This window comes from Mchenga conophoros, linkage group LG17 (genome assembly GCF_057382185.1).
Source record: "Mchenga conophoros isolate Kocher_MC1m ecotype Shallow Benthic linkage group LG17, M_conophoros_male_GT1.1, whole genome shotgun sequence".
NCBI lineage: Eukaryota > Metazoa > Chordata > Actinopteri > Cichliformes > Cichlidae > Mchenga > Mchenga conophoros.
The window spans coordinates 411,164-437,725 of record NC_140542.1 but is presented as its reverse complement, the minus strand read 5'-3'; the positions used below and the strand labels follow the sequence as shown (position 1 = coordinate 437,725).

Sequence of the window (26,562 nt, the reverse complement as noted above, 5' to 3'; positions counted from 1 at the left end):
GTAATCCATTTAACTTGACACTGTTTGACAGAATGCTAAACCTGCAATCCTGCTGTCTTTAAAATGTCCCTGCTTCGAACCTTTGGGTTTGGGTTTAGTCCATCCAAATGAGCCATCTTACCCACCCAATCAGAAAAGAGCAGAGCAACTAGTGAAGAAGTCACACACAAACAGATAACCGTCTCTCACTCATGCAGATGTGTCCTTGTGTTCTTTATGAGTTTTCTTTGTACATTTAGCCTAGGTTCAGTGAGGTTTTGCTTCGATTTCACATGTGAACTGAACATGACAGAAACATCTGTGCTGTAAGATATGATTCATGCTCTATCTCATCACTAATATATTTAATGTAACAAAACATAAATTACTGATATGCTTTAGTGTTTTGGTCGGTAACAAAAAAGTGGTTAATTCTGTTACATCCGTCTCTGATTTTCCCTCATTTGCTCCTTTTCTCACTGGCTGCAGGGAGCTGAGAGAGGGCATTTATTATGTTTGCAGTGATATGTATGTTACAGTAGTCAGTTTTTAGCTTTAATATTCCTTTGTTCTCTGAACGAGCAGAACAAAAACATGAAAGCAAGCTCCATATATAATAAGAACCTTTATTCTTCCCCTGAAACATAAAAATATTTTATTGACACGTGAAGCGTGTCAGACGTTTATTTAAAACCTTACATGTGTTTCATATTTTACAGTATTTACTGACTTACAGCTGAATTAGTCAAGAATTTGGACAGGTTTCTTCACATTGAAAGCAAAGTTGTGTCTGTTGAGTCCTTCAGTAACTGTTCTGTTCTGGAGCCTGTAGAAACCTTCACAGAGATGCTTGTCATGCTTGTTTTACAAGAATTATCTGCTGATCAGAGATGCCAACAGGAACCAGTCAGTAGTTTCTCATCCAAGTTACCTACCTGTAATTTCTAGATCCCTATCCATAGGGTTTGGTTCTCCAAATCGATTTAGATTAGGCCTTCAAAATAAAAGTGTCACTAATGGAGTGTTGCTCCTGCATCTAGAGAAGCGATTCCTCTGGTGGGCTATGAAGGTACTGCAGCTGGGCCTCAGTATTACAGTTTTTCTCTATTGGTTTGGCTCATTTCTTGAAACAGAAATTACATTCTCAAAACTCTAAGATCATTTGGCAAAACACTCTTACAGTTTAGCACAACACTATAGCTCACCTGCAAAAGCTCATATCTCTTCCAAAACTGTCCACTCAGGCTTCAATCTAAATCCCTTTCTCATTTAAACAGTCAGTGTCTCCAAAATGGCAAAGATCCTTCTCAATAGCTTTGGCTCATTTCTTGACACAGATCGGACATTCTCATCATTCTTGGTGCTTTTGTCAAAATAAACCTGGATGGTTGATCACAACAACATGGTCCACCTGCAAAAGCTCATATCTCCCCTAAAACAGTTCAGTCATGTGTCAAAACTACATTTCTTTCTAATCTGAATAGTCAGTGCCCCCAAAATGCATCGTCCCTTTGGCATTATGTGAGTACTGCCATACAAAATGTTTAGATGTTTTGTCACTATGGCAGAGGACCAACAATATACAACAGAAAAGAGTAGCCTCCAAGGTTTGACATCACAGATTGCACTCACACTACCAAGGAAATTATAACCATTTGTTATTCACACACAAAGAAAATTTTATACATATGTAAAAAGAAAATGTACATTACACTAGTAAATTGTATGAACACAAAATCAAAAAACAAGGACTTATTCAGTGGTCGCTGTACTCATTCTCCCGCTCTTGTCCACTGTCTTCACCCTCCTGATTATTTACACGCTGTTGTCCGTCTGGTCCCCTGCATTGATCTCCTATAATGTCGTCACACGCTGCGTCCATAGCATGGAGCAGGGACGGCTGATCCTGAGCATGATTCTCATACACTCTCCACCTCCAAGCAGAGAAAAACTCCTCTATCGGATTGAGGAAAGGAGAGTAAGGTGGTAGGAATGACCATGACCATCCTTGGATGCGTTGCAAACCAGCCCCTAATGAGTGGCTATGGTGGAAATTGACATTGTCCCACACAATTACATGAATGGGTAGGTGAGGCCCTATGAGACCTCTCTCATTTTCAGGGATAAAATCGGTATAAAGGCGATCCAAGAAGATGAGGAGCTTGTGTGTGTTGTATGGGCCAAGACTGGGGATGTGAGTGGCCACACCATTCTCAGAAATGGCAGCACACATAGTTATATTGCCCCCTCGCTGACCTGGGACATCCACTGTGGCCAGGTGGCCAATAATATTGCGGCCACGTCTTCGGCCCTTCCATACACTCAAGCATGAATCCATGTTCAGAGATCGGACTGGCTCTGGTCAAGCTCTATATATCTGTGTTTGGCAGCACACAATCATGGAACACACCTGTGTGTCACACTCCCACTTCGTTAGTCTAGTTTCACCTGACTGTCATTGACTGTCATCAATTTATCAAATATTCAAAGAAATTCATATATGGTATTCATGGTATTATGTTCTTGACCAATTTTGACAATTGAACAGACAGTTGTGCATGCGAGTACTTATACAATGAAATCATGCTGACATGTTTTGGAGAGAATGATCATTAGACTGAGAATCAACTAATCAGTTTAGATCTACAAGATCTATTCATTTGGAAAATGTGCTAAATGTGGGCTAACTGTATAACTGTAGGCTACTTGTACTTAATCATTTGCAAAGATGCACTGAGACAATTGAGACATGTACTTAGGCATTTGCCACTTGATAAAATGAATGAGAAATGCCATTCTGTTGTGAACATTTGCCAAGAGGTTTGGAGGTTTGTCCATGTTATTTTGAGAATGTAATTTCTGTTTCAAGAAATGAGCCAAACCAATGGAGAAAAACTGTAACAGACATTTCATTTGAAATATATATATATAGTGAGAAATCTATACACGTGTATTCATTTAAATAAAAAGTTCATTAAAACTGAAAATAGGAGGTGGATACTTTGTGATATTACTCATAACTCTACATTTACTGCTCTTGAACTGACGTTTGTATCCCTGTGGTGGGTGAGTTACACATTGGCACCAAACACTTGACTGGGTAGCATCAGCAATTTATAGCCAACAGCCTAGCTTGTTTATGGTTTTTGGAATAATATTTTAAGAAATAAACTCTCTCTTGTATTTTGATTGAAGTGAAGATTTAAGATGAAATTTACAGTTTTTCTCAGTCGCTTTGGTGCGTTCCTCAGAACACCATTAACATTTGCACAGCAGTTAGTGCATTTCCCAAAACAATTAGTGCAAACTGCAAAACCTAGTGGATAGCCTGCAAAAGCACGTCACATGCACAGAATTGATTATCCATACCTCAAAAGCAAGTATCCATGTCAATGAAACTGTCAGTGCCATCAAAATGAAAAGTCTTGACACATCTTTATGAACAAGATAGTCAAAGGGCATTGTCATGTTTCCACTATGACAGTTTATAATTTCAGTGTTTCCCATTGCAAAAACAATTGGTGACACCTGAAAATGCTGACGACAGCACTATGGCCTACCTGTACAGCCATCTGAAATGTGCAGTAAAGTCACTGTAGATGTTATGGGAGTCTTGGGAGTAACTGAGACACTGAATACGTACGTTTCACATTTCATTGTGTAGAAGTGTTTGTAATCCTACAGAATTGTGCAAAAGAAAAATATGCTACAGTCACTTGTTCACTGTAGAATACATGTAAACATAAAATCACCCATTTGGTAGAGCTGTGCACTAATGTGAACAATAAACAGCACGTGTAACAGTACAGTAAATCATTCTGGCACATCCAGACGTTCCTGTCTGTCTGGCCACATATTTTCATCTACATCACAACAGATGTTATCCCTCGCAATGCAGCGAGGAAAGTATCTCCTGGAGTGGCGAATCCATCCTCTGCAGGACCCTGCTGTGATGTCGTCACATGCTCCATCCATGGCTGCTAGCAGGGCCATTTGCTCATGTGGATGCCGGTCATAAACTTTCCACCTCCAGGCAGAGAAAAACTCCTCTATTGGATTAAGGAATGGGGAATATGGAGGGAGATATTCAACCAGAATTCTGTCATGTGCTGCAAACCACTCTCTGACCTGATGGGAGTGGTGAAAACGGACATTATCCAGACAACAACATACTTGCTGAGTTGGCCTCCACCTCTCTCATTCTCAGGGACTAGGTCCCTGTAAAGAGTGTCTAAAAATGTCAGGAGATGTTGGGTATTGTATGGACCAAGAAGGGGGATATGGGTGAGGACGCCGTTGTCTGAGATGGCTGCACACATGGTAATATTCCCTCCGCGCTGACCGGGGACTTCAGTGGTTGCCCTCTGTCCAATGCGATTTCTTCCACGCCTTCTGCCTTTGGCCAGATTGAAACCTGCCTCATCAACATATATGAATGTGTGCAGTGTTTCCCTGGCTTCCAGCTCCAGTACACGCTTTAGAGAGAGACAGAAATGCAATGTCACAATATGCCTGTGTACAGCAACAAACAGTAATGCATGCATTTGGTAAAACACATTGTAGAGTATGTGCTGTGGAATTGCAAGTGTACTGCATGAAACTACGAAGTACTGTACAACAGTTTGCAGTGCAGAACATAGAAGACCAGCTTTACCTGCACATACTGGTGACGGATCTCCTTCACTGTCACTGTTTCGTTCAAATGGCACTTTATACAATTGCTTCATGTGGATTTCATTTTTCTTGAGTACTCTGTCAATTGTTGAAATTGAAACAGATTCAATATTGCCAAATACCGTGTAATTCTCTATGACAGCGCTTTGTATTTCTCTCAGCTTTATTGCATTGTTTGCAATGACCATTGCACAAATGGCTTCTTCTTGCTGTGGGGTAAAAAGGGGCCCTCTTCCGCCTCCGCGAGGTTGTCTTACAATCCTATGTGGTGCAGAGTGAACTTTTTGTGAAATTGCAAATACAGTACAGTAACATGTGATGTGTCTGAGATGGCACAGTACAGTACAGTGTATTACTGTTTGCATACCTGTTTTCCCTACGGAATGTTTGAATGATTGAACTGACAGTAGTTCTTCCAATATTGGGTTGCACCCTTCGACCAGCCTCCTCCATGGTGAGGCCGTGATTGACAACATGGTCCACAATTGTAGCCCTTATTTCATTAGGAATCCGCCTATATCTGCCTCTTCTCCCTCTTCCCCTTCCCCTTCCTCCCCGCATCCTCACCCCTCTTCCACGGTGCTGACCTTCCATTATGTGTCACAGAAGTGTAGAAATGGTACACACTAGCTCCTGCGCAGTTTATATATGCTTGCCAATTGGGGATTCACAGGATTCATCCATAATTGACAGTGAACAAGTTGTTTGTCATTGGTTACAACTAAACTTTCACACGCCTCCTCATGAGTGACAGCTGTAATTCACCTGAGATCAATTGTTCAATTTCGGAGAAATTTCCAGGAACAATGATACAGAAAGGTATAGGATTTGCTTGACAGATGGCCAATATTTGGCATGTGATAACTAGTTCAACAATTTTGTGTGTGATGACTCAAGCAATGGATGTATGACTATTAGTTTTATTGGGAACGACTATTCAGCATCCATAGGTATGATTACTTTTGACTGACATGACATAAGCAAATGGAAATGTCAGAAAGCAGCAGGGAAATGTATGGAAGCAACTGATTCATGTCCAAAATCATTTGCAGTTTGTTCAGAGAGAGGAGAAATTGCTACTATGATGTGCACAAATGACTGAGTGTTGTGGGGGTTGAACTAATAGTTATGAGAATTTCAATTCTGATCTGAGAAACGCACCAAAGCGACTGAGAAAAACTGTAAGTCGGCCGCAGGACTCTTGACCAGTGGCGGAGCGGGGTGGCTTACTGGGCTTAAACCCGGGTTGTTTTTGCAGAAGCCCGGGGTCTTTTGAAGTGTCATTTGTTTCATCGTTAGATGCCTGGCTGACAACTGTATAAAACAAAAACTACACACAATATTCAAAGCACATAGCGCACACTGTGGGAATTTACGACTGTGCGTAAATCCCCCCTAATATTGGTATGATCCGAGCTCAGGCACTAAGCGACTAAGCGAGTGGGCGGGGGGAGCTGCTGCCTGCGAGTTTGCTGTTGGAGAAGTGAAGACAAGCAGACGGAGGAGAACTGAAGTTTGAGCAGGTACCAAAGCAAATCATCCGTACTGTACAAATAATGTAAATATGACTGTGAATCACAAAAGATTGATGTCAAATTGATCACTTGACCCATATTAGTTACTTGCTCTTCGAGTGAATCAACAAATGGCGAAATGAAAAGCCGAACAACAACAATGCTGTTTTTTCAGTCCTAGCTTACATGTGTGTTTATTTCGTATTTTCAGTTGTTACCTTCCACAGCTAAATAAAACGCTCTAAATCGGTTTCAGTTATGTACTGATATGCAAGAATGGACATAAGGAGCTTCTTTCAAAGAAAAAACTCAGGTAGATGTTATTTTATATATTATGCTTTGTATGTTGTTCAGTATATTTCTATGCAAAACAAGAGGAATTTCAATACACAGCAGTATATTCACAGTTTAAACCAGACATTTACATACACTTTAGGGAAAAACGTAAAAACATTTTTTTTTAACTGTACAACATCAATTTAGAGTAAACTTGTTTTGGATAAATAAATATTTAAATATCCTTTGAATTAGTTAAATGTCAGAATATAGAGAGACAGAGCTGTCTATTTTTTATCACTTTCATCAAATTTAGGAGCACATATACACTAAGTTTATTGTTAATTAATAAGAAAACTCCAGACAATTCCATTCTGAGCTGAAGAAGCTTCTGATAGGTTAGTAGAGTCCATGTGAGTAAATTGGTGGCACAGCTGTGGATGCATTTAAGGCAAAACACAGAGCCTGTTTCTTTGAAATGGGAAAATCAAGAGATGTCAACCAAAACACCAGGAAAAGAATTGTGGAGCTCCATAAGTGTGGCTCAGTATGAATACAATTTGGTGTCATTTGTAATTAAGAAATACAGATAGTTTCTCTCTTTACACTTAAAGTTAACAAATATGTTTTTTATATTTATCAATCTAAAAAAAATAAACATTTAGTCTGATTTGATGTTACAGTTAAAAAAGTGTTTTTATCTGAAGAGTGTGTAAATATCTGGTTTCAACTGTATATTTGATGATGTTGGTGTTTAGCTTGATTGTTGGCACAAAGAGGGAGAGAGAGGAACAGAGAGAGAGAGAGAGGAACAGAGAGGGAACAAGAGCAGGTGAGACACACATGTTAGTCAAATGGTTTTTTGCCAAAACTCATCAGAACATGTATCTCGTACCTAGTGTTTCTTTTTAAGTTTGCTATTTTTCAAATTCTATATTTATTAAGTTATGCAGGCTTGTTTGCACAACAAGGCTAAATAATTATATAAACTTTTCTGAATCTAAATAGTGGACTTTGGTAGAATTAAAAAATAATTGTAGTGCAGGTCCATGATGATTTTGAGTGTTTTGATTCTGTCTTGGTTAAGTCCTAAAGAAGTCCTGTTTTAATTCCCGATCAGTTCTGGGTCTGGTTGAATTTGGGTTTAGTCCCTGTGTCTTGATACAGCCCTGATTTTGTTCTGCCTTGCTGCTTAACTAAAAAAAAAAGTTTAAGATATCCTGCATATGTGATATATATTTTTTCCTATATGAAGCTATTCTTTTTTTGAAAAAACTGAAAGCACAGCCTAATAAATCTCTCATTCACCCCCAATCCCACATGCATACTAACCTTTAGGGCTAAGAGCCGGGTGTATAAAATGTCTGGCGCCGCCTCTGCTCTTGACGTTGGGAGTGGCTGGTCTGGAGAACTCTTTGTTAATCCCAAATCTTTGCAGCTTCTAGCAACTGCTAAACAACTTAACTGGGAACATTACTATTGCTTTGTGACCGGGGCTTACTTCTTGATATAGTTTCTTACTGTCTTTCCTCAGATTTCTTTTTTAGCTTGGTTCCTCTGCATACTTCCTGCATTTAGAGGGAAGTTTAAAATGCTATTTCCAGCATTTATACACTTCCCTCTATTGATTTGCAATTTGACTGCCACAAAACACTGGTTGGTGGTGGTGGTTCTCCCTTTGAGATGGTCCATTCTCTGGCAAAATGTATTTACTTCACTAAACATTATTCCGACATTTCCAGCATCAGCTTTTTTTATTGATTTCTTGTGCAGCCCTAAAACCACGCAGAACTCATATTTGGAAATGGAAGCAAAGCACTTGTGAGGATTGTGGCTACTAAACCTGCATCAACCCACTCCCACTTAACATGAGTTGGTTTCAATGGCACTTAATGTGGCGGGCACTCCATGTAAATGTGCATAGAGAGTCAGAGTGGGTAGGTGGAGGGTAGAGGGCGGGTGAGCCTGCAGACATGCTGGCAGCTCTGCGAGACGTATCAAGCAAAAGCTGAGGCTGATGGAAATATTATTCACTTTGTCTGCCGGAGAAATGAAATAAAAGCTGAGTTTGAACTTTAGTTAATAATAGTGTGTCAAGCATTTCTGTGCCCGCCTCATTACTTACAGGGAGAATGTGAAAAAGCGATTCTTATATGTATACAGTCAGCACCCAGACACTGAATCCGAGCAGCATCTGCAACAATGTGATGTATAACACTAATAGTCACGCATTTGCTTAATTAATGAGTTTGCAGTCTTCATTGTGACCAATTACACTCAGTCTGTTTCCCTGTTCCTGCAAAGTTTTAGAAGCTATTTAATTTAAATTACTGTGCAGTGTAGCTCAAATGGCAACCGCGCTCTGTGCAGCCGTATAATAGATCCTCTGTCACGGCTGCCGGCAGGTCAGTTCCCTCCAACCTCCCATTCTTCTTCTCTTCCTCCCCACAGGAGGTGCATTGTTGGGTTCAGTCAGCACAAACCACAGCTTCCCTTTGATCCGGCTCTGACTTGCACAGATTGAGTGATTCTTTTTTTCTGTATGTTATCACAATCTCAGCCTGATTCTGCCCCGCTGGGGGCAGTGATGAACACACTGCAGCGGGCCACACAGTGATGCAACACCCTCTGCTCGATCGCTGATGAGCCACACACAGCTGACACCGCAGGAAGCCGACCAATCAGTGTGACCTTGGTAGCAGCCATCCTGCTGACTGATTGTGATTCTTATGAAAAAGTCAAGATGTCAAAGCATACTGAAACCTTTTTTTTCTTGGAGACAGTTATTGTTTTTCTGTGTCTACTCTGCTATCTACGGAAGTTTTCACACCTCTAAGTTCATTGACTCTGACCTGAATCAGATGATGAGTTTGTAAACTGAGGGTTTTTTTTCTCTTTGCTTGTTTATTTTTATGCAGAGAAATCTCCAAGTGAGCCAAAATGCTTCAAGACAAACCACAGGACATCCACATTCACTCGGCTTATTGGTCACATGTGTGGGGCAGGAGCAACAACAGCAAATATCAGGATTTAAATACAGAGGTACAAAACGGATTAAATCAGCAGAAGTTTAGTCACAGAAACACAATTTTAATCAGTGAGAATAAACCAGTTTTAAAAAAAGAAACTAAATTAAACCTAAAATAAAATCATGATTAAACCCACAAAGTAAACTAGGACCTACCGCAGACTGCTAAAAGTGTCTAAACGTTTCACTTAAACACATACATTTTTCGTGACTGTTACACAGTATTTAAATCCACTGTATCCACCATCAGATATGAATGAAGCTCTCTGCTGCCCCTCTGGGAGTATACTCTGGAGTTGTTCCGCTATGATTTCACTGGAGCTCTTTTCTTTAATATGTTTGTGGGCTCAGATGGTTGTAGTGGTGCTGTGGGATTTCACTCAGTTTTAATGTGTTCCCAGGCCCCTGTGGTTGTAATATTGCTGTGGGGATTTGAAGCGGGCCTGTGATATTTTAAAGGATTATTGAGTTTTTCTGTGAGCAAATGGACTCAGCTTAAACTGATGTTCATTTAGCAGACCTTCAGAGAATTCAGTTGCTTTTATTTAGATCTGCACAGACAGATGGCTGATTAATAATTATCTAAACAAATCGATCCCTCCAATCAATATAGGAGGATCAGAGGCAGGTGGTTACTTAAGGTGGTTTAATAAGTGGCCTCCAGGGGCATTCTAAATTGCATGCTTCATATGTAAAAAAAAAAAAAAAAAAAAAACACGGATTCAGGTCATGCAGAAGTAAAAATTAATTCATATTTCAAAACAGAAAACCTGAGGTGAATCTACTTAAAATGACTGTATGACCAACACCATTGTGAATGTTTTCAAGGAAGTCGTGACCTTTATGCTTTTTAAACAGCTCCTTCAAAGAAAAAAAACAGCTTAATGACCACTTCCGTTCAGCCGCCGTCTTCAACACAACTCTGGTGATGAAAGCCCAATAAGACAGATTCAGTCTATCAGTTTGAGTAGGAATGAGGTCAAGCTGCCAGTCTGATAATATTATAATAGATTAACTCTTATGAACTTCTGTTTCAGTCTACATACACAGAACACAGAACATACACCCGTTTGTCTGAGAGTGACTGCAGTCAGACCGCAATCGTTTGGAGACAGGTTGCTTCTCAGACCTGGTATCAGGGAGCCTCAATCTCATTGTTTTGAAGGCCAACTACTCGCTGTCAGTCACTGAATGGCGTCCTATTTTTAAGAAGCTTTGTGTTACATCCAGTCACGGTGGTTGGCGCTTTTTCCTCTTAGAGTTGGAGTCTGCAGCTGTTACTGAAATGTACTAGTTTGCTCTGAGATGATTGGAAGGTCGCTTCTGAACAGGGCTAGCACATGAACAAGAATAAACCGATTCTTTGTAGGTCAAAGCACTCTATTCATGCATTTGCTTTAGCACTCCAACCTTTTCTTTTCTTCCCACCAGCCTCATTACCTTTTTAGAGTCAGATCCGGGTCTCTGCCTTTTTCTCTGGTGTTGTTTGCCTGCCTGGACCTTACCCTAACTGAACATTCCTTCAGTATTGCATGAACCATCTGTCTTTACCCTGTGATTTAATACTTACAAAATGTCATCATCTCCAGATAATATCATATGTTCTGTCATGTAGTCAGTATTCCTTAGTAAAATAAAACTTGTGAACATTTCTGGTGTCCTCTGCAGACTGCTGAAATGTGTTTAAAAAAATAAAAATTTCTGTACATATGTGTATGTACTTTAAGTGCAATTTAAAACCTTAATTAAATATGCCATGGTGTCATTTTAATTTATGTAGAAAACTGAAACTATATTTGATGTGAATGAGAATGTAAATGTAAGTATGCATTATGATGCTCTTCGATGTAGGAGGGTATTTTTCAGCGCTTCGTCAGGTGTCTTTTTTTCCCTTTAGACTGAGCAGCAGAAGCATGATATGAAAATGTCAGCTTGGAGGTTCAAACATCACTTATTGATGGCAGTCCAATCAACATCCTGGCTGCAGCACAAAATCCCCCCACCCGCCCACCCCCCCTTTCTGGGCTGCATACCTGCATATGTGAGGTGAAGGCGTGATGAAACCCCAATAGAAATGATATCTCCTCCCAACAGTGAGCATGCTCTCTGCTCCATTTTAATGTGGTGAATCTGATTATAAAAGCCATATAAATCATAACAGGCTCCTTACTGCATGTTAACATGGAGGTCACATGTACAGTGAGCTCACTGATCACACAGATCATCCACAGTAGAAAAACTACCTGCCTAATATTATGTAGGTACCTCTCACTTGTATTGTCAAAGCATCTCTGGCTTGTCGATTCAAGGCCTCTGAACGTATTCTGAAGACAGCAAGTCATTTATTTGGGTTGGAATCATTTTTTCAGTAATTATCAAGTAATTGAAGTTTCTCACATGATGTCAGTCACACATGGCTAAAGAGTTGTCTCGCCCATTCAATGCAATCACTGGTTGCTTGGAAAAAAGCATATTCTGGTTGGCAATGACTCCTTAAGGTTTATGGGTGGTGGTGATGGTGATGTGGCACCAAAATCTTCCAAGTGGTTGTGTTTTTTTCCATGTTTGTCTCCAGATATGTTAACGTGCTCAGCGGTCATCCTTTCAGAGTTGTGCCTCATTGCTGCAGCCAGGATGTTTCGAGATGTGCCATTTGTAATTTTAAGGTGAATCTTCTCCATTTCGAGAAGCATCACACTTTTCACAGTTTGGTGTGGTCTATAACTTCTATTTAAACACCAAAAACAGAAATCTGCTGGCAAACTGGGGGTCAGTGACTGATCAGCAGGCCTCTGTGACTGGAGCCATAGCTATCAATTTTCCTGTGATTGCCAGCAACCTTCAGCAACTCATTTCTCCCTCATGACTCAGTAGTTTGTCGTTGATCAGTCCCTAGGCCTGAATAAGGTCGTCTGACTCAACCCGTATTCACTCGATCCTACATTGTCATCTTGATTGTCACATAAGCAAAATGTAGATAAGTTAATGTGTATTTGCAATTTATGCAAAAACACAATATAGCTGCCATTAAGCGCTTTTATAGTGACTTCAGCAAAGTTTAGGTATGAGTTAAAGTAACATCCAAAGAAATGTCAGGAACCTTCTTTCTGTATTTTATCCTGATGTTCTGTAAATGAAGCACTCAGCTAGCCACACGATGGAAAAGCAAACATGATCCTTCAGATCAGGGCACCTTCTTTAAATTATTTTTTATTTGTTTGGATCATTGACATACTGAGAACTCTCCACAAACTCTGACCCAAATGTGTAACCATCGCGATTTGGCTGATATTGCTCAGATCTTTAGGTTCAGCTTTTTTCTTCCTCAGCACATAAACATAAGAAGTGACTTCTCACTTCCTTGCTAATGTTTCCCAACCCCCTGACAGGTATCACTGGAATGAGTCAATCAATGTTATTGATTTCACCTGCCAGTGATTTTAAACTGTGGCTGATAGCTGTGTACTGGCCACAAGGGAAGAAATCAGTAGCCATAGAAAAACAGAAGTCAAAGTGCTGTCATCAGGCTCACAAGAAGCATATTTATGATTATTTTTTTACCACATCATTGGTTAACATTTGCTGGCCCACAGTGAAACAGGCTGCACTAACCAGTCAAGTCTCCCCTGTGACTTATTAAATAAAGTTACTATTCAGCTTTCAAACTTCACTGTGAAAATGACGCCTGTGTTGTCTGGGTACAAAAATTAAGGTTTCTTTCATCTGGTCAGGTTAGAGTAAACCTAGAGTAAACCTTCAACACACAGTTTCAAAAAAACAACTGTGTAGTAGAAACTAATGTGGACTATCCTTTAGTCATGTTTATGTAACTGTCATGAATCACTTATGTGGACTGTGTGGGTGGCCGTTGTGTTAACTGGACCTCTGCATGACTGACAGCTCAGCAGCACACGCTTGAACAGTCAAGAGTCAGTGTGTGTGTGTGTGTGTTGGCTTTCACAGGTTTTTGACAGACTGCTGAGTCTATTCCTGGATGATTAATACACCTGGAGAGAGAAATACACACACACACACACACACACACACACACACACACACACACACACACATACATACAAACGTAAAAAAAAAATGGCCATATGGCCGTGTGTGTCAGGTATTGAGAAAAAAGATTTGTGTGTGTGCACATGTGTCAGTGTGTGTAGTTGTTGCTGAACTCTCTCATGTTGAACCTGATGTGAATTGACACATGAAAATACCCACAATCCCCTAGGACAGGTCTCTGAGCTCTGTACTGAGCCGATTACCCACTGCTGACACACACACACACACACACACACACACACACACACACCACACACACACAGACAGAGAGATTTTACCACCTCCTTTCTGAAGAAATAAGAATGTTTTCTTGTTGGTCTGTCTGGTGAAAACAACAAACTGACAGTGTGGTCAGTGGAGGCCATGCCAGCAGGAGTGCGCACCCTAACACAAATACTTGTCTTTGAGAACGCAATCACACAATGAAGCACACAAAAGAAAAAAACATTATAAAAGTCGGAATCAATTGATCTGCTGTCATGCAAGTCTCTAAGCAGCCAACACGTTCTCACTCCCAACTCGTCAAACGTGTGACGCATGGTCAGGTCCCCTCTGCTGCACATATGGACGCGCAGGGTACCCCTCTGGCGTCGGGAATTGACGTGAAGGGTCCTCCGATTGAAGAGATTTTGTCGGTATATTTAGACATTTTCCAAATCACATTGTAACGACCTATACTGAACACAATAAATTATATACTGCAGGCAACTATCTGAGAGAAAAGTACTGCAGATAAAACTAATTACAGGCTGTTATTTGTGTATCGGTTCTTGCATTGACGGAGTGAGCGATGTATGCTGGGTAATGGCACAGCTAGCGATTGGGTGAATTTATTGCACCGGTTTTATAAACTGTTCTACAATCCTTTTGATATTTGGAAATCTGTCGATCATTCTGCTACAGCTGTAAGATATCTTCTCCAACTCCTCTGAATACATGCAGTCATTTTACCGTCTGCTTTGGCTAATCACGCTCTTACGTATTAAATTAAATTAAATGCCTAATAAAAAAGCTGTTCTTTTTTATTAGGCAAAAACATTTTCGGCAAAAAAACATTATGCAAAAACATTTCGGTGCTGTTAAGGAATTCACAGCGACTCACTTGTTTATTTTTGAGAAAGTTTATTTTTTTATCATATCAGATGAGCGGCAGTGACGTCAACGTACTCGATCGTACCACAGGTAAGTGCGAATCTGAATCTGTAGATTTTTTTAAATTATTTTTCTTATTTAAAACCAAAAAGAAAAACCCGAAACAGTGAGCTCACAAAGCTGCTTTTAGCAGTTCCATGGGTTAAGATTAGCAATTTCGTGGAACAGCGAATGACTTAACATTTAATAGCATATATGTTACCACACCACATGTGCTGTAAGTTAGCTAAATTCATTTCTGTTAGCCAATCAAGTTAAGCTTATCATATATCATCATCCAGGGTACAGTGATAGAGAAGTGTGTGCTGACGTTTGCTGTTGTTGCCACTTTGTAAAGTTTGAGGGTTCTAATAAGGGTCAGTGTTGCCAGATTGGGTTGATGCTGAAATTGAAGATAGACGTTATCTATCAATCTAGCTCTCTCTTTATGGCTCTCTCTCTCATTCTGGCTCTCTCTCTCTCTCTCTCTCTCTCTCGATTTTAAACTTAATAACAGCATTACATAATCATTAAATAGCAGACCGATCATCTATGCTGCAAATGAAATACAAATGGACACTAAACAGGGTTTATCTAAATCGTTACAATAGGGTTTAATGTATATATTTATTTATAAGGTGCTTCTGAATTCTGAATACTTTTTTTTTTCTAAACAGGTTCTTCATCAATCAGCCTATTATTGATTGATTCCTTCCTACATCTGCTTTTTGAAAAACTCCTAAAGGCACTTTTAAGAGCCACGTCAGTCTGTTTGTATCTGTTCTTACTGCTGTCCTTATTGGTCTGTCTCTCTGTTTCTATCCGCATTTCTGTCTCTTTAACTCTTCAGCTTTTTTCTTGTTGTCAGTGTGCTGGTTAACCTATAATTTGTCTTTTGTCTGTCTGCTGCCTTTTCTGTCTGTAATTATTCTTTGTTTCAACATGACACGCCCCAAATTCAGGCCCTGTACATTTTGCCAGACTCCCAATCAGGCAAGCAGAAGAACCTGCTATGTCTGCTTCGGAAGTCTGTCCAGCAAAAAGAAGCTAAAAGAAAAAGTAGAATCATTGGATAGCCAGTGGGCAGAAGTTGTCTTGAAAAACAGAAATGTTTGCCGGATAATTGATTCTGCCCGTATTGCAGTAAGTAAAAATTTTTTTGTTTCATATATTATCATTAAGTTGTTATAAGATGTTGCTGGCACATTAACACAGCTCATCATATGTGCTTTTGAGAACATGCAACAATATTTTATCTACATTTTGCTAAAGACAAACAATTACTTTACTGTAATACATCAGTGGTGGCTGTATGTATTCATATCAGTATGAATGTGTAAATGGCCTGTATTTGTATAGCGCTTTACTTAGTCCCTAAGGAACCCAAAGCACTTTACACTACATTCAGTCATCCACTCATTCACACACTGGTGATGGCAGCTACATTGTAGCCACAGCCACCCTGGGGCGCACTGACAGAGGCGAGGCTGCCAGACACTGGCGCCACCGGGCCCTCTGACCACCACCAGTAGGCAACGGGTGAAGTGTCTTGCCCAAGGACACAACGACCGAGACTGTCCAAGCCGGGGCTCGAACCGGCAACCTTCCGATTACAAAACGAACTGCCAACTCTTGAGCCACGATCGCTGTGTGTGAATGCTTAAATGGAAACTTCTAAGAAGCTGGTGTGAATATGGGTTAATATTGCATGTTGTATAAAGCACTTTTAGTGCTCCACGAGAAAACGCTATATAAGAGTCATTTCGTTTACCATTTAACAACAGGCTGTGTTTGACTAATTTGTGCCAACTATTTTTTTTATTAATTTCAGGTGCAGAAACTTGAGTCTATAGGCTACAAGCCCATTTTATTCATTGGCAAAAAAGACAAGAATTCACATAAGTGGGTAGCAGATGTTATTACCCATTTGGACCCCACTTCTACTACAAGAAATTTCCTGGAGAAGATGCAGAGGGCTTATGAATTTATACTGTCTAAGGGTAAGAGTGAAGTCTGTTGTATACTTTCAGTCCAGTTAATTAATGCTAATTTATATAGCAACTTTTCACAACAAGTCGTCTCAACTTGCTTTCACAATCAGAATACTTCATTAATCTTTAAGCAAATTGTGTAAGTATATTTTAAGGTCATTAAATAACCATTGAAGGATATGTTATCAAAGGCTTCGTTCACACTGCAGGTCTTAATGCTCAATTCAGATTTTTTTGTCTGCTCGTTCACACTACAAATAAAATGTGACAGCAAACGCGCTCTAGTGTGAACGCCCAAAGCGGCCGCATGCGCAAAAGAAGACGTCACACACATTGCGCTCTGTTTAGACCCAGACCAAACAGTATTTTTTGACTGATGGCCCTTATTATAAAGACTTGTTTGAGACTTTATGTTTCCCAATTTTGCTTTAAGTTATTTTGTTATTTACATATGGCCTAATAATGATCCTTATTGCTGTTTTAGAGAGGAGCGGTGCTTCAAAGGGTAGTTTCAGACTTCTGTCAGAATCTGCAAATAAAATGTTCACGTTTCTCCAACGTTGTCTTCCCAACAGTTTAGCTGGATGGCCAGGAAGCGTTCATGATGTCTTCTGTGGTGCTTCTCTGGCGCTGATAATTGGCGTCTGTCTTGTGTCAGTGACGTGGAAGATCGATTTAATGTGAAAGGACCGTTCAAACAGCAGTCGCTTTCTAAAATATCAGCTATGTATCGGATTCAGTAACACATACGAACGTGACCCAAATTGGATTTGAAAATATCGGATTTGTGCCATTCACACTGTCAGACCATGATCGGATATGGGTCGCAGAGGGTCAAAAAAATCGGATTTGCTGCGCTTTCGCCTGCAGTGTGAACGTAGCCAAAGTGTAGTTCCTGCTAAATATAAGGCCTTTTTTGAAAAATATTTTTATGAAAGTAAATATGTTTTATAGGAACCTCCACACCAGTGCACCCCAATACCCCCACAGAACAGCAGCTTGTGCAGTCCAAGAATGCCACCAAGGAGCATTGTGCCGACAAACAGACCCACATCAAAGAACACGCAGAGATCCCCAGTGAAGAACAGGCAGAGACCCTGATCAACAAGCAAGCAGAGAGCCTCGCCAAGGAGCAGCCTGAGATGACCACCCAGGAACATCAATCTTCTAGGCTCCTCGAGGAGCACCCAAAGAGCCTGTCAGACGAGCAGACAGAGACTGTTTTTGTTCTCAATCTTGTTCCTTTATCTCCTTCTTTTGTTCCATGCTCCCAGTCTTTCCAAAAAAAGAAGAGAGACAGAAGCACCTCACAAACAACCTCTCCCACCTCTCCACCACCTTTTAAACCCGCAGACCAGCCATCTCTGCAGTCTCTTCATCCACCTGCTAGCCACGCGATCTCCCAGTCCTTAAGTGAGGGTGGCCAACATGAAAATAAGAAGAGAAAGAGTAAGTATTGCTTTGCATGTTATGTCTTGAGATTTTTAAGTTTCTTACCCAAAAATGATACATATGTTGTCCTAGAGAACTAACAAACCATTGCAAAGTATTATTCACTAGTTATTTAGCTGCATTTTGGTGTACACTATAAAAAGACTATAATTAAATATGGTCAATCCCTTACTTTAGTTAAGAGGACTTTGTAATTCAACTTGATTGGATTGAGAAAACTAAAACGCACTTTTAGAGAACATTTTAGTTTCTCTCAACAAATAGTGTATGCATTTATATAAACAAGGTCTGGTGGCACTCAATTGCAAAATGAAGGGTGAATTTTTTTGTTAATTTGTTGGTCCTAAGTGAAACTAAGTTTTTACACAGAATTGATTCACAATTTATGGTATGTACTTTAAAAAAAAACTCAACTGAGGTGGGTTCACTTTTTGACCCCAGAGGACAAATGGAGTATGGCAATCAGGAGGATATTACAGATTTTCACTTGTTGAGTGAAAACTCATATTTGATTTCTTGTGTATACAGAGTCTTATGTTTTTTTTAAATGTAATTTTTCATTTCTTAGGCTGTCGAAGATGTAGTAGGCAGAAGGTGTTCCAGTTTGAAGAAGTCACTGAGAGCAGGATAAATGAGGTAATACTTAAAATGTTTTAATTTGCTTTTCAGTAGACTTTTTACAGTAAGCCTATCTCAAGTTGTTTTCATCCATGCACTACAGCCATGAACTGTGCTACATGGGTAAATTCAAATGTACTTTTGAGATTAGTGAAGGGAAATGATTAATGGAATTACATTAAAAGATTGTATTGTATTTCATGTGTTTGTTCTTAAACAATTCTGCAAAATTAATCACAGACATTGAATACTGCTACATCTTGCTACAAAAACCTACATGGCTAACATACAAATGACTGTATATGAGGAAGGATCATATTTTTTTCTGTGTAAGCCTATATCCTCAGTTGTTCTTGTTGAATCAGGATCATAGAAAGCACAATTTATAGATCCTGATATATGCTGACCAGCCCTGTCTCACTATAAATAGTAGATAATCTATTTAGTATTTAGTATTTAGTATTTATTTATTTATTGTCATTGTCAAGAACAATGAAATTGCGTTTGGGGCTTCCATACAACCCAAAAAAAAGAAGAAAATAATAAATACCCCTTAAAACCCAAGTGTACATATTTAACCCAGTGTGACTCCAATGCAATAAGACAATCCTTAGCAATAATGTTCGTAGAAATTCAGACAAAGACCTGAGAAACATGACAAAATACAACAATGCAACCCATTCAATATTATTGTACTGTGAGATATGATATCAGATATGATAGTTATCTATTTAAGAAAGAGGGGGGGGGGGCAGGAGGGGGAAGAGAATAAAGATATGATGCACCAATGCAGACCAGTTCATTGCTATTAAGAAGTTGGATATGGTTATTGTCCGTGAGAGGGGGGCAGAGAGTTCAGGAGCCTCACAGCCTGTGGATACAGGCTGTTGGCCAGTCTGGATGTTCTGGCCTGTATAGACCTATACCTTCTCCCTGAGGGCAGCAGATGGAAAAGGTGGCGCGCAGGGTGATGTTGGTCCCGCAGGATACTGTGCACCCTCCTCAGACAGCGAGTGGGGAAGATATTACTGATCTCTGGCAGACTTGTTCCAATAATTCTGCCAGCTTCTTTCACCACCCGCTGGAGTGCTTGCTGATCGGCCTTGGTGCAGCTGGGGAACCACACTAGAAATCCATACGTCAGAACGCTGCTGATGGCACAGTTGTAGAAGTTCAACATCAGAGATCTGGGAATGTGTGCGCTCCGCAGTCTCCTCAGGTAGTAGAGGCGCTGTTGGGCCTTCCGTACAACTGAGGTGATATGGTTGCCCCAGGACAGGTCCTCGGTCACAGTTACCCCCAAGAATTTAAAACTGCTCACCCTCTCCACCGCCTCACTGCCAATGAAGAGAGGCAGATGGTTGTTATGACCCCTCTTCCGGAAATCTACAATGATCTCCTTGGTCTTTTTGGTGTTTAAGACCAAGTTATTGTCGTGGCACCATGACTCTAGTTGTTGCACCTCTGTCCTATAGTTTGTCTCATCATTGTTGGATATAAGTCCGAGCACTGTAGTGTCATCTGCAAACTTAACAATGAGATTGGACGCGCAGGAGGAAATACAGTCATGGGTGAAGAGAGTGTATAGCAGAGGGCTCAGAACACACCCCTGAGGGGCACCGGTGTTGACCACAAGGGTGGAAGAGGTGTTCTTACCCACTCTGACACTCTGTCTACGGTTAGTGAGGAAGTCCACAATCCAGTTGCACAGAGAAGAGTTAAGTCCCAGTTGGTGGAGTTTGGGACGGAGTTTGTATGGCCGGATGGTATTAAAAGCCGAGCTGTAGTCTACAAAGAGGAGCCGTGCATAGGTGTTCCTGTGTTCCAAGTGCTTCAGTAATGTGTGCAGCACTGTGGCGATCGCATCCTCGGTTGACCGGTTCTCCCTGTATGCAAACTGGTGCGAGTCCAGGGATGGTGGAAAAGCAGCTCTGATGTGTTTAATGACCAGTCTCTCCAGGCATTTGGCGGGAATGGGGGTGAGTGCCACAGGTCTGAAATCGTTCAGACATGTGACATTTGACTGTTTTGGGATGGGAACGATGGTTGCTGCTTGTACCAAACAGGATGGTACCAGTGAACAGGACAACGAGGTGTTATATATAGAGGTGAAGACGTCCGCCAGGTCCGCAGCACAGTCTTTTAGCACCCGGCCCAGCACTCCATCCGGCCCGGCCGCCTTCCTGGTGTTAATGCTCCGGAACACACGCCTCAGCTCATGAGTGCTCAGGACCGGAGCAGGGTCGGTTGAGGGGAGAGGGGACAGGACAGGGTCGGTGTTCTCCCTGTCAAAACGGGCATAAAAGAGATTTAGATCCTCAGCCAGAGTAGAACTGTCGGCTGAGGGTGATGGTGTTCTTCTTTTGTAGTCCGTGATAGCCCTGATGCCCTCCCAGACCTGCCTTGGGTTTGTGTTGTTCTCAAACCTGGCCTCAATACGCCTCCTGTGCTGCTGCTTGGCAGTCTTGATGCCTCTTCTCAGGTTGGCCCTGGCAGCACTGTATGCCTCCTGGTCCCCGGATTTGAAAGCGTTGTTCCTTGTTCGAATAAGTTGTTGAACTCCGTGTGTCATCCAGGGTGGATTATTAGGGAACACACGGAATCGTTTCCAAGTTGTTACATTGTCCACACAGAAACAGATGTAGTCCAAGACAGTGGAGGTGTAACTGTCCAATGCGACACGATTGTCAGTGTCCTGCATGTGTAGTTTGAAGTGTTTAAATGGACACAATTCAAACAATTCATAATGGGATGATATTGATTATGTCAGTGTATGATGTATCAAGTACGTCAAACTTTCCGAAGAAAAGAACATAGCCAGAGTCAAAAACAGATAGACGCAGTTAACTAAACCTGTGATCAAAATAATTTTTTGTGAATGCCACAATTGGATACATGCTTTTCAAAATCCTATTATTATTTTTTTTATAAACAGAAATGCCTTACATACACATACCTACACATCTATCAAAGTGTGTTTACATGGGTCTGTGTGTGTCTCAGGTGTGCACACTGGATTACACACAAGCTTTATGAAGACACCTATCCATTAACCATGTTATTTAACGATTGCCTCTCTGATTCCTTCTGTCTAGGGGAACACAGAAGTAAAAGTGCGTTGGTTGCCTTGCTCTGTTTGGTAAGAAGCTCTTGATATTTCATTCTCTGAGAATGTTCTGTTTCCATCTATTACCTTTTTGGAGCACAAATGAAAATGGAAAACCAGGTGTTTTGTCACGTCTTACTTCTCGCTTTTTTTCTTATCCTATCTCAATTATTTAATCAATTAAGGATTATTGCAAAGTTTTTTGCCATCTTTGTCGAATCATAACAAATTTAATAAGAAATATATTTGAAACTGTTCAGAAAACACACGTAGTGTCTCACTTAGATGCAAAAGTACTGGGAATAATTCCAGCTGGACTGTGCTGGGGCCATAAGAGCACTCACATTAATTGTAAGAAATATATAAAAGCTATCAGGATTTTGACAAAGTGGAGAGAATTTGTCCATGTCTTACACAGATTTATGTGTGCCAAAGGATAAATTGCCTAAGCAGTGGAGGGAGTATTCAGATTCTGAACTTTCCAAAGAAGTACTAATATCACACTGTGAAAGCTTTCAGTTGTTTTGCATACTGTATTTCTAGCATTACAATTGTGTGACAGCAATGAATCTCTACAAATTAAAGAGTAAACAACAGCCTTTATAATAATCCAAAAGAAACTAATTATCACATTTGAACAATTTTTATTTTCACTTCACAGAAAGGATATTATGAACTGTTCAACTGAAAAACAATAACTAAGTCTTTCATATGTGTCGAGTGTAACTGTACAGTAGTGTTTTGTTTGTAATCCATCTAAATTACAAATAGTGTAGCAGAAGTTGAAAATATCCATAAAAATGACAATTTGCATTTTGGTACAGTACTTAAGGAAATGTCTTTATCATGTTCCACCTCTGGTGTTAAACATAAAAAGCACGAAGTAATCCCCAACACGATATTAATGTTTTTGGTGTTGTTTCTTTCAATAATTATATTTTCCAGTGGGAAAATCTGGGATGACACGTGGGAGCCAGCCAGTGAATTTCAACACCACTTTGCCATGCCAGATGTGCCACCTCCTTCAGCCACTGAGGAAGTCTTTTTATGATGTTGTGATGTTTGTTTTTCTATGTTACAAACAAGTAAGATATAATGTCTGAAAACTGAAGTTGTGTACTGTCTACAAGGAACACTTTCAGAAATATGTGGAACCAAAGGTCCATACATCCAGATGTCACATTGATCTTCTCTGTTCACAGACTGGATATGTTCATTTTCAGCAGTTTGATTGTTTAGAAATGTTAGACAAATATTTATACTTGTTAAAATGCATTGTGTTACGTAAAAAAAGACTTTATATTATGTTGTTAACTACAATAGTAGTTCTGTGTTCTTAACTTGAATGTTTTTGTACAGCATTTATATTTGCTACATTCTTTAAAAAGTGAGTGTAGGCTGTTATAATTGTTACGGTGAATATGACCCACAGCTAGCAACTCAATCCATAAAACCCATCAGTCTGTTTCCCTTTGTTTCTCATATGAAGTTGTTATTGTAAACAGGTGTTCTGTTTAGTTTAAAGTATGAAGGCTGGTGAAATTGTACTGAGTACTGTCAATGAAAAGTAAAATAAAAAATCAAAGGTCTATTGAGATATGAGAACTTGTAGTACTGTTTGATGTTGAGACTGAAAGTTTCCATTACTAGTAGTATCAACTTTCATAATTTTCTTAGATGCTCAACATTGACTTGGCCTTGATCCACCTACACTGTTATATAACTTCATTCTCTATGCAAATATTATTTTTTCTGCTTTGCACATATAATGTATACATAGAACACAGAAAATGTCAAATTGCACTACCAGTAATCATTTCAAGTGTGATGTCCCCACAAATAATAAGCATGTTAGATTATGTACACATATTTTCAAATTAAAATCAACATTGAATGTGGCTTTGTCCCATTACCACTGACAACATTCTTTTGAGTATTTTAACTACATTGATTATTAGAGGTTTAAGTCAACCCTCTGAGCTCTAACAGCACTTAACCCTGTATATTGGGACTATGTCGTTTTTGGCTTTAGAATATTACTAACAAATATTGGCCGTCATAGGAGAAAGAGAATTAAGCTGTTTCTGTAGAGAGATACGACCTGAACTACTATTTAGGGTTAGGGGCCAGTACAATAGCAAAACTGCTTAAAGAGATTGGAGCCAGAGGACAGGTGCTGCTGCAGGTTATAAGAAAATTAGCTAACACTGCTGAGTGGGCCAATCACTGGCTGTGGTTAAAGAGGGCTGAGATCACTTGGGCAGTCAGCTATCCGCAACACACATGCCCAGAATTGATCAAACTGTGGTGGAGCTACCTAAGCAGGGGGCATCAAAAGGGTAGAAAACATAACACTATAATTTGTACTGTGATAGACCTGAAGCCTTGTTGACTGATACAGCTGTTTCAGGGCTCCTGGGGCTGTGCAGTTAACCTCATGGTAGTGAAACATAAGGCAGGAATGAAAAAACGTTTTGCTTCTACCCTCAGCTCTTTTTCCTGTTTGTGGGAGGCAGTGGAGATGTAGAGGGTACAGCCCGATCTGGGCGCGGAGGTATGGGATGCCAGATCACATGCCCCAGTTCCGGCTCTCCTCTCTCCTATGTTATCTCTTTTCTCTTTCACCTTTTCTATCTCTTTAAGAAGTGAGGCTCTTTAAGCACTAAAGACCTAAATAGTACTTATCGTTTTGCAGTGAAGTGATAGAAGAAAATAAATTGTAGAAAACTAAATAGGAAAAAGTAGAAGAGAAATAGCAATTTCACATCAACCAGTGACACACCCCGGGGCCTGATCAACCCTGGCAGGGCCTCCATTTATGAGGGTGTCTACTGGTAAGGGCCAAAACACCCAATGAATCCAAGGCCCACTACTGATGATGTGTCACAATATTTTTATATTATAATCTGGATTTGGTCTTTAATCCCTAAACCTAACCAAGAACTTTAAAAGAAACTAAAAAATGGCAAATATCTTTTGATAAAAGACCAAAAGACACTGTGAAGTTGATGCACACAACGATTTGTCCTCCTGATGAAGTTTCAGGACTGCCTTTCTCCATAGTGGCCATCCATCTATTCCTTTTGTGGAATAAATGTATGTGCTGTATGTGTCACAAATACCTAAATTTGATCTGGTGTGGGCTATAGTATTGAAAGGGTTGCATAATAAGAAATTGTTTTTGTTTGTGAAATAGATTTCTACGTTCTTTTTCACAAATTACTTACATGATTGGCAGTCATTGATAGGTTTGTAGCTTGAACCCATCCGCTGGAACGTTGAAGACAATATAATTACACTGCAAAGCAAGACACAAGTAGGCAAAGTTCTTCATGTTACTCGTGCACGGGAGAGACCGGACAGAGTGCCGTTCCTTCACTTGACCCCAGTTGCTCTCGTCCGTTCTCCCGTACCACTGCCCTTTTATTGAGGTTACATGAATATGCATAGGTTCATTAACATATGACGTCTACATACACACAAAGAGTACCTTGCTTGTGTGTGTGTGTGTGTGTGTGTGTGTGTGTGTGTGTGTGTGTGTGTGTGTGTGTGGACTGCTGATCAAAGGGTCAAACATCCTTGGTCAGGAAGAGGGTAGCCTCCCCCTCACCCTAGATGGTTCATCCTAGATAACACAGTAAGGAAGTCCAGCAGTTCATTTATACACAAAAGCACTTAGACTAGAACAGACGTAGCTACGTTAATCCTACCATAAAACAATTAAGCAAGGTACGAACTTTCCCATGCTCCCAGGATGTAGGTGTGCATTCTAGTGTGGAATGCACACCAAGCCTCTGTAGCCTGTTAAAGATCACACAACCTATCACTACACAATTGATTATACACCTCTAAGCATCTATGGTTAAATATTTCTAAGCATAAATGACAATCAACAATACAAACTCTAACAGTCATTTTCAGTTTTTACATATCAAGTCTACAGTCATAACTATATTAAACAGAAATGTGTTTTATGTCTTTGTCATGGAAATATAAATGTTGCTAAATTTTAACTGTGGTGACAAAATGATCCATTGAAACTGCATGAAAACATCAAACTGACAGTTATTTTTCAACTTTATTTGATTGTGGTCATTGGTAATATAAAAACAAATAAACTACAGTGATACAGACAACTTAAGGAAATTTGGTGGGGGTAAAATGACAATGATGTTGGTCCACCCTAAGACACTGTAGGCTTAGTAACCACTGGATCAATTAATACTCTAAATTTAAAAAAAAAATATGGTTGAGCACATCGCTGTACAACTGGAACTAAACAAAAAAAGTTATATATCCAAAAGTTAATTTGTGGATCAGGGTTGTTGTGACAGAATCAGCTGAACTGCCTACTGTACTGTAGTATGATTATTTTAAAAATAAGCACAAGTACTAGTAATGCACTCAAACATTATTGATACTGTTGATATGAATGATACATACCATGAAAATATCCTTAACATGTACATCAAAATACTCAAGAATGAAAACTCTCACCTGTGACAAGCATACTTGAAATTTGCTTACAAAGTTCTATCAATCACATTTCAATATGTCTTGTAAATTCTGTGAGCCAAAAATATATTACAGTAACTTAACATGACAAAAATGTAAAAAGTACAAAATCTCCCTCTGATACATAACAGTGTACTATTATGTATTACCAAAATGCATGTTTAAAAACAGTGTAACAGGGTAGTTTTTAGCTCTACGAATGACATTAAATAA

At 39.9% G+C, this 26,562-nt stretch overlaps 1 protein-coding gene across 1 annotated transcript; it reads left to right on the top strand.

Annotated features, from left to right (window-relative positions):
- The first annotated feature begins 15,609 nt into the window (after positions 1-15,609).
- LOC146554785 (uncharacterized) lies at positions 15,610-23,095 on the top strand. The gene is made up of 6 exons (XM_085252284.1): positions 15,610-15,810; positions 16,499-16,667; positions 17,613-18,107; positions 18,679-18,746; positions 21,824-21,867; positions 22,780-23,095. Exons 1-6 carry the CDS (start codon positions 15,610-15,612, stop codon positions 22,883-22,885), a joined length of 1,083 nt encoding a protein of 360 aa, XP_085108410.1. The 3' UTR covers positions 22,886-23,095.
- The last annotated feature ends 3,467 nt before the right edge of the window (positions 23,096-26,562 follow it).

Bases quoted from the DNA above. Each gene is read 5' to 3' on its own strand.
- LOC146554785 (XM_085252284.1), top strand. From the start codon at position 15,610: ATGACACGCCCCAAATTCAGGCCCTGTACATTTTGCCAGACTCCCAAT. The intron at 15,811-16,498 runs GTAAGTAAAAAT...TATTAATTTCAG, and splicing joins TTGATTCTGCCCGTATTGCA to GTGCAGAAACTTGAGTCTAT. The intron at 18,747-21,823 runs GTAATACTTAAA...CCTTCTGTCTAG, and splicing joins CTGAGAGCAGGATAAATGAG to GGGAACACAGAAGTAAAAGT.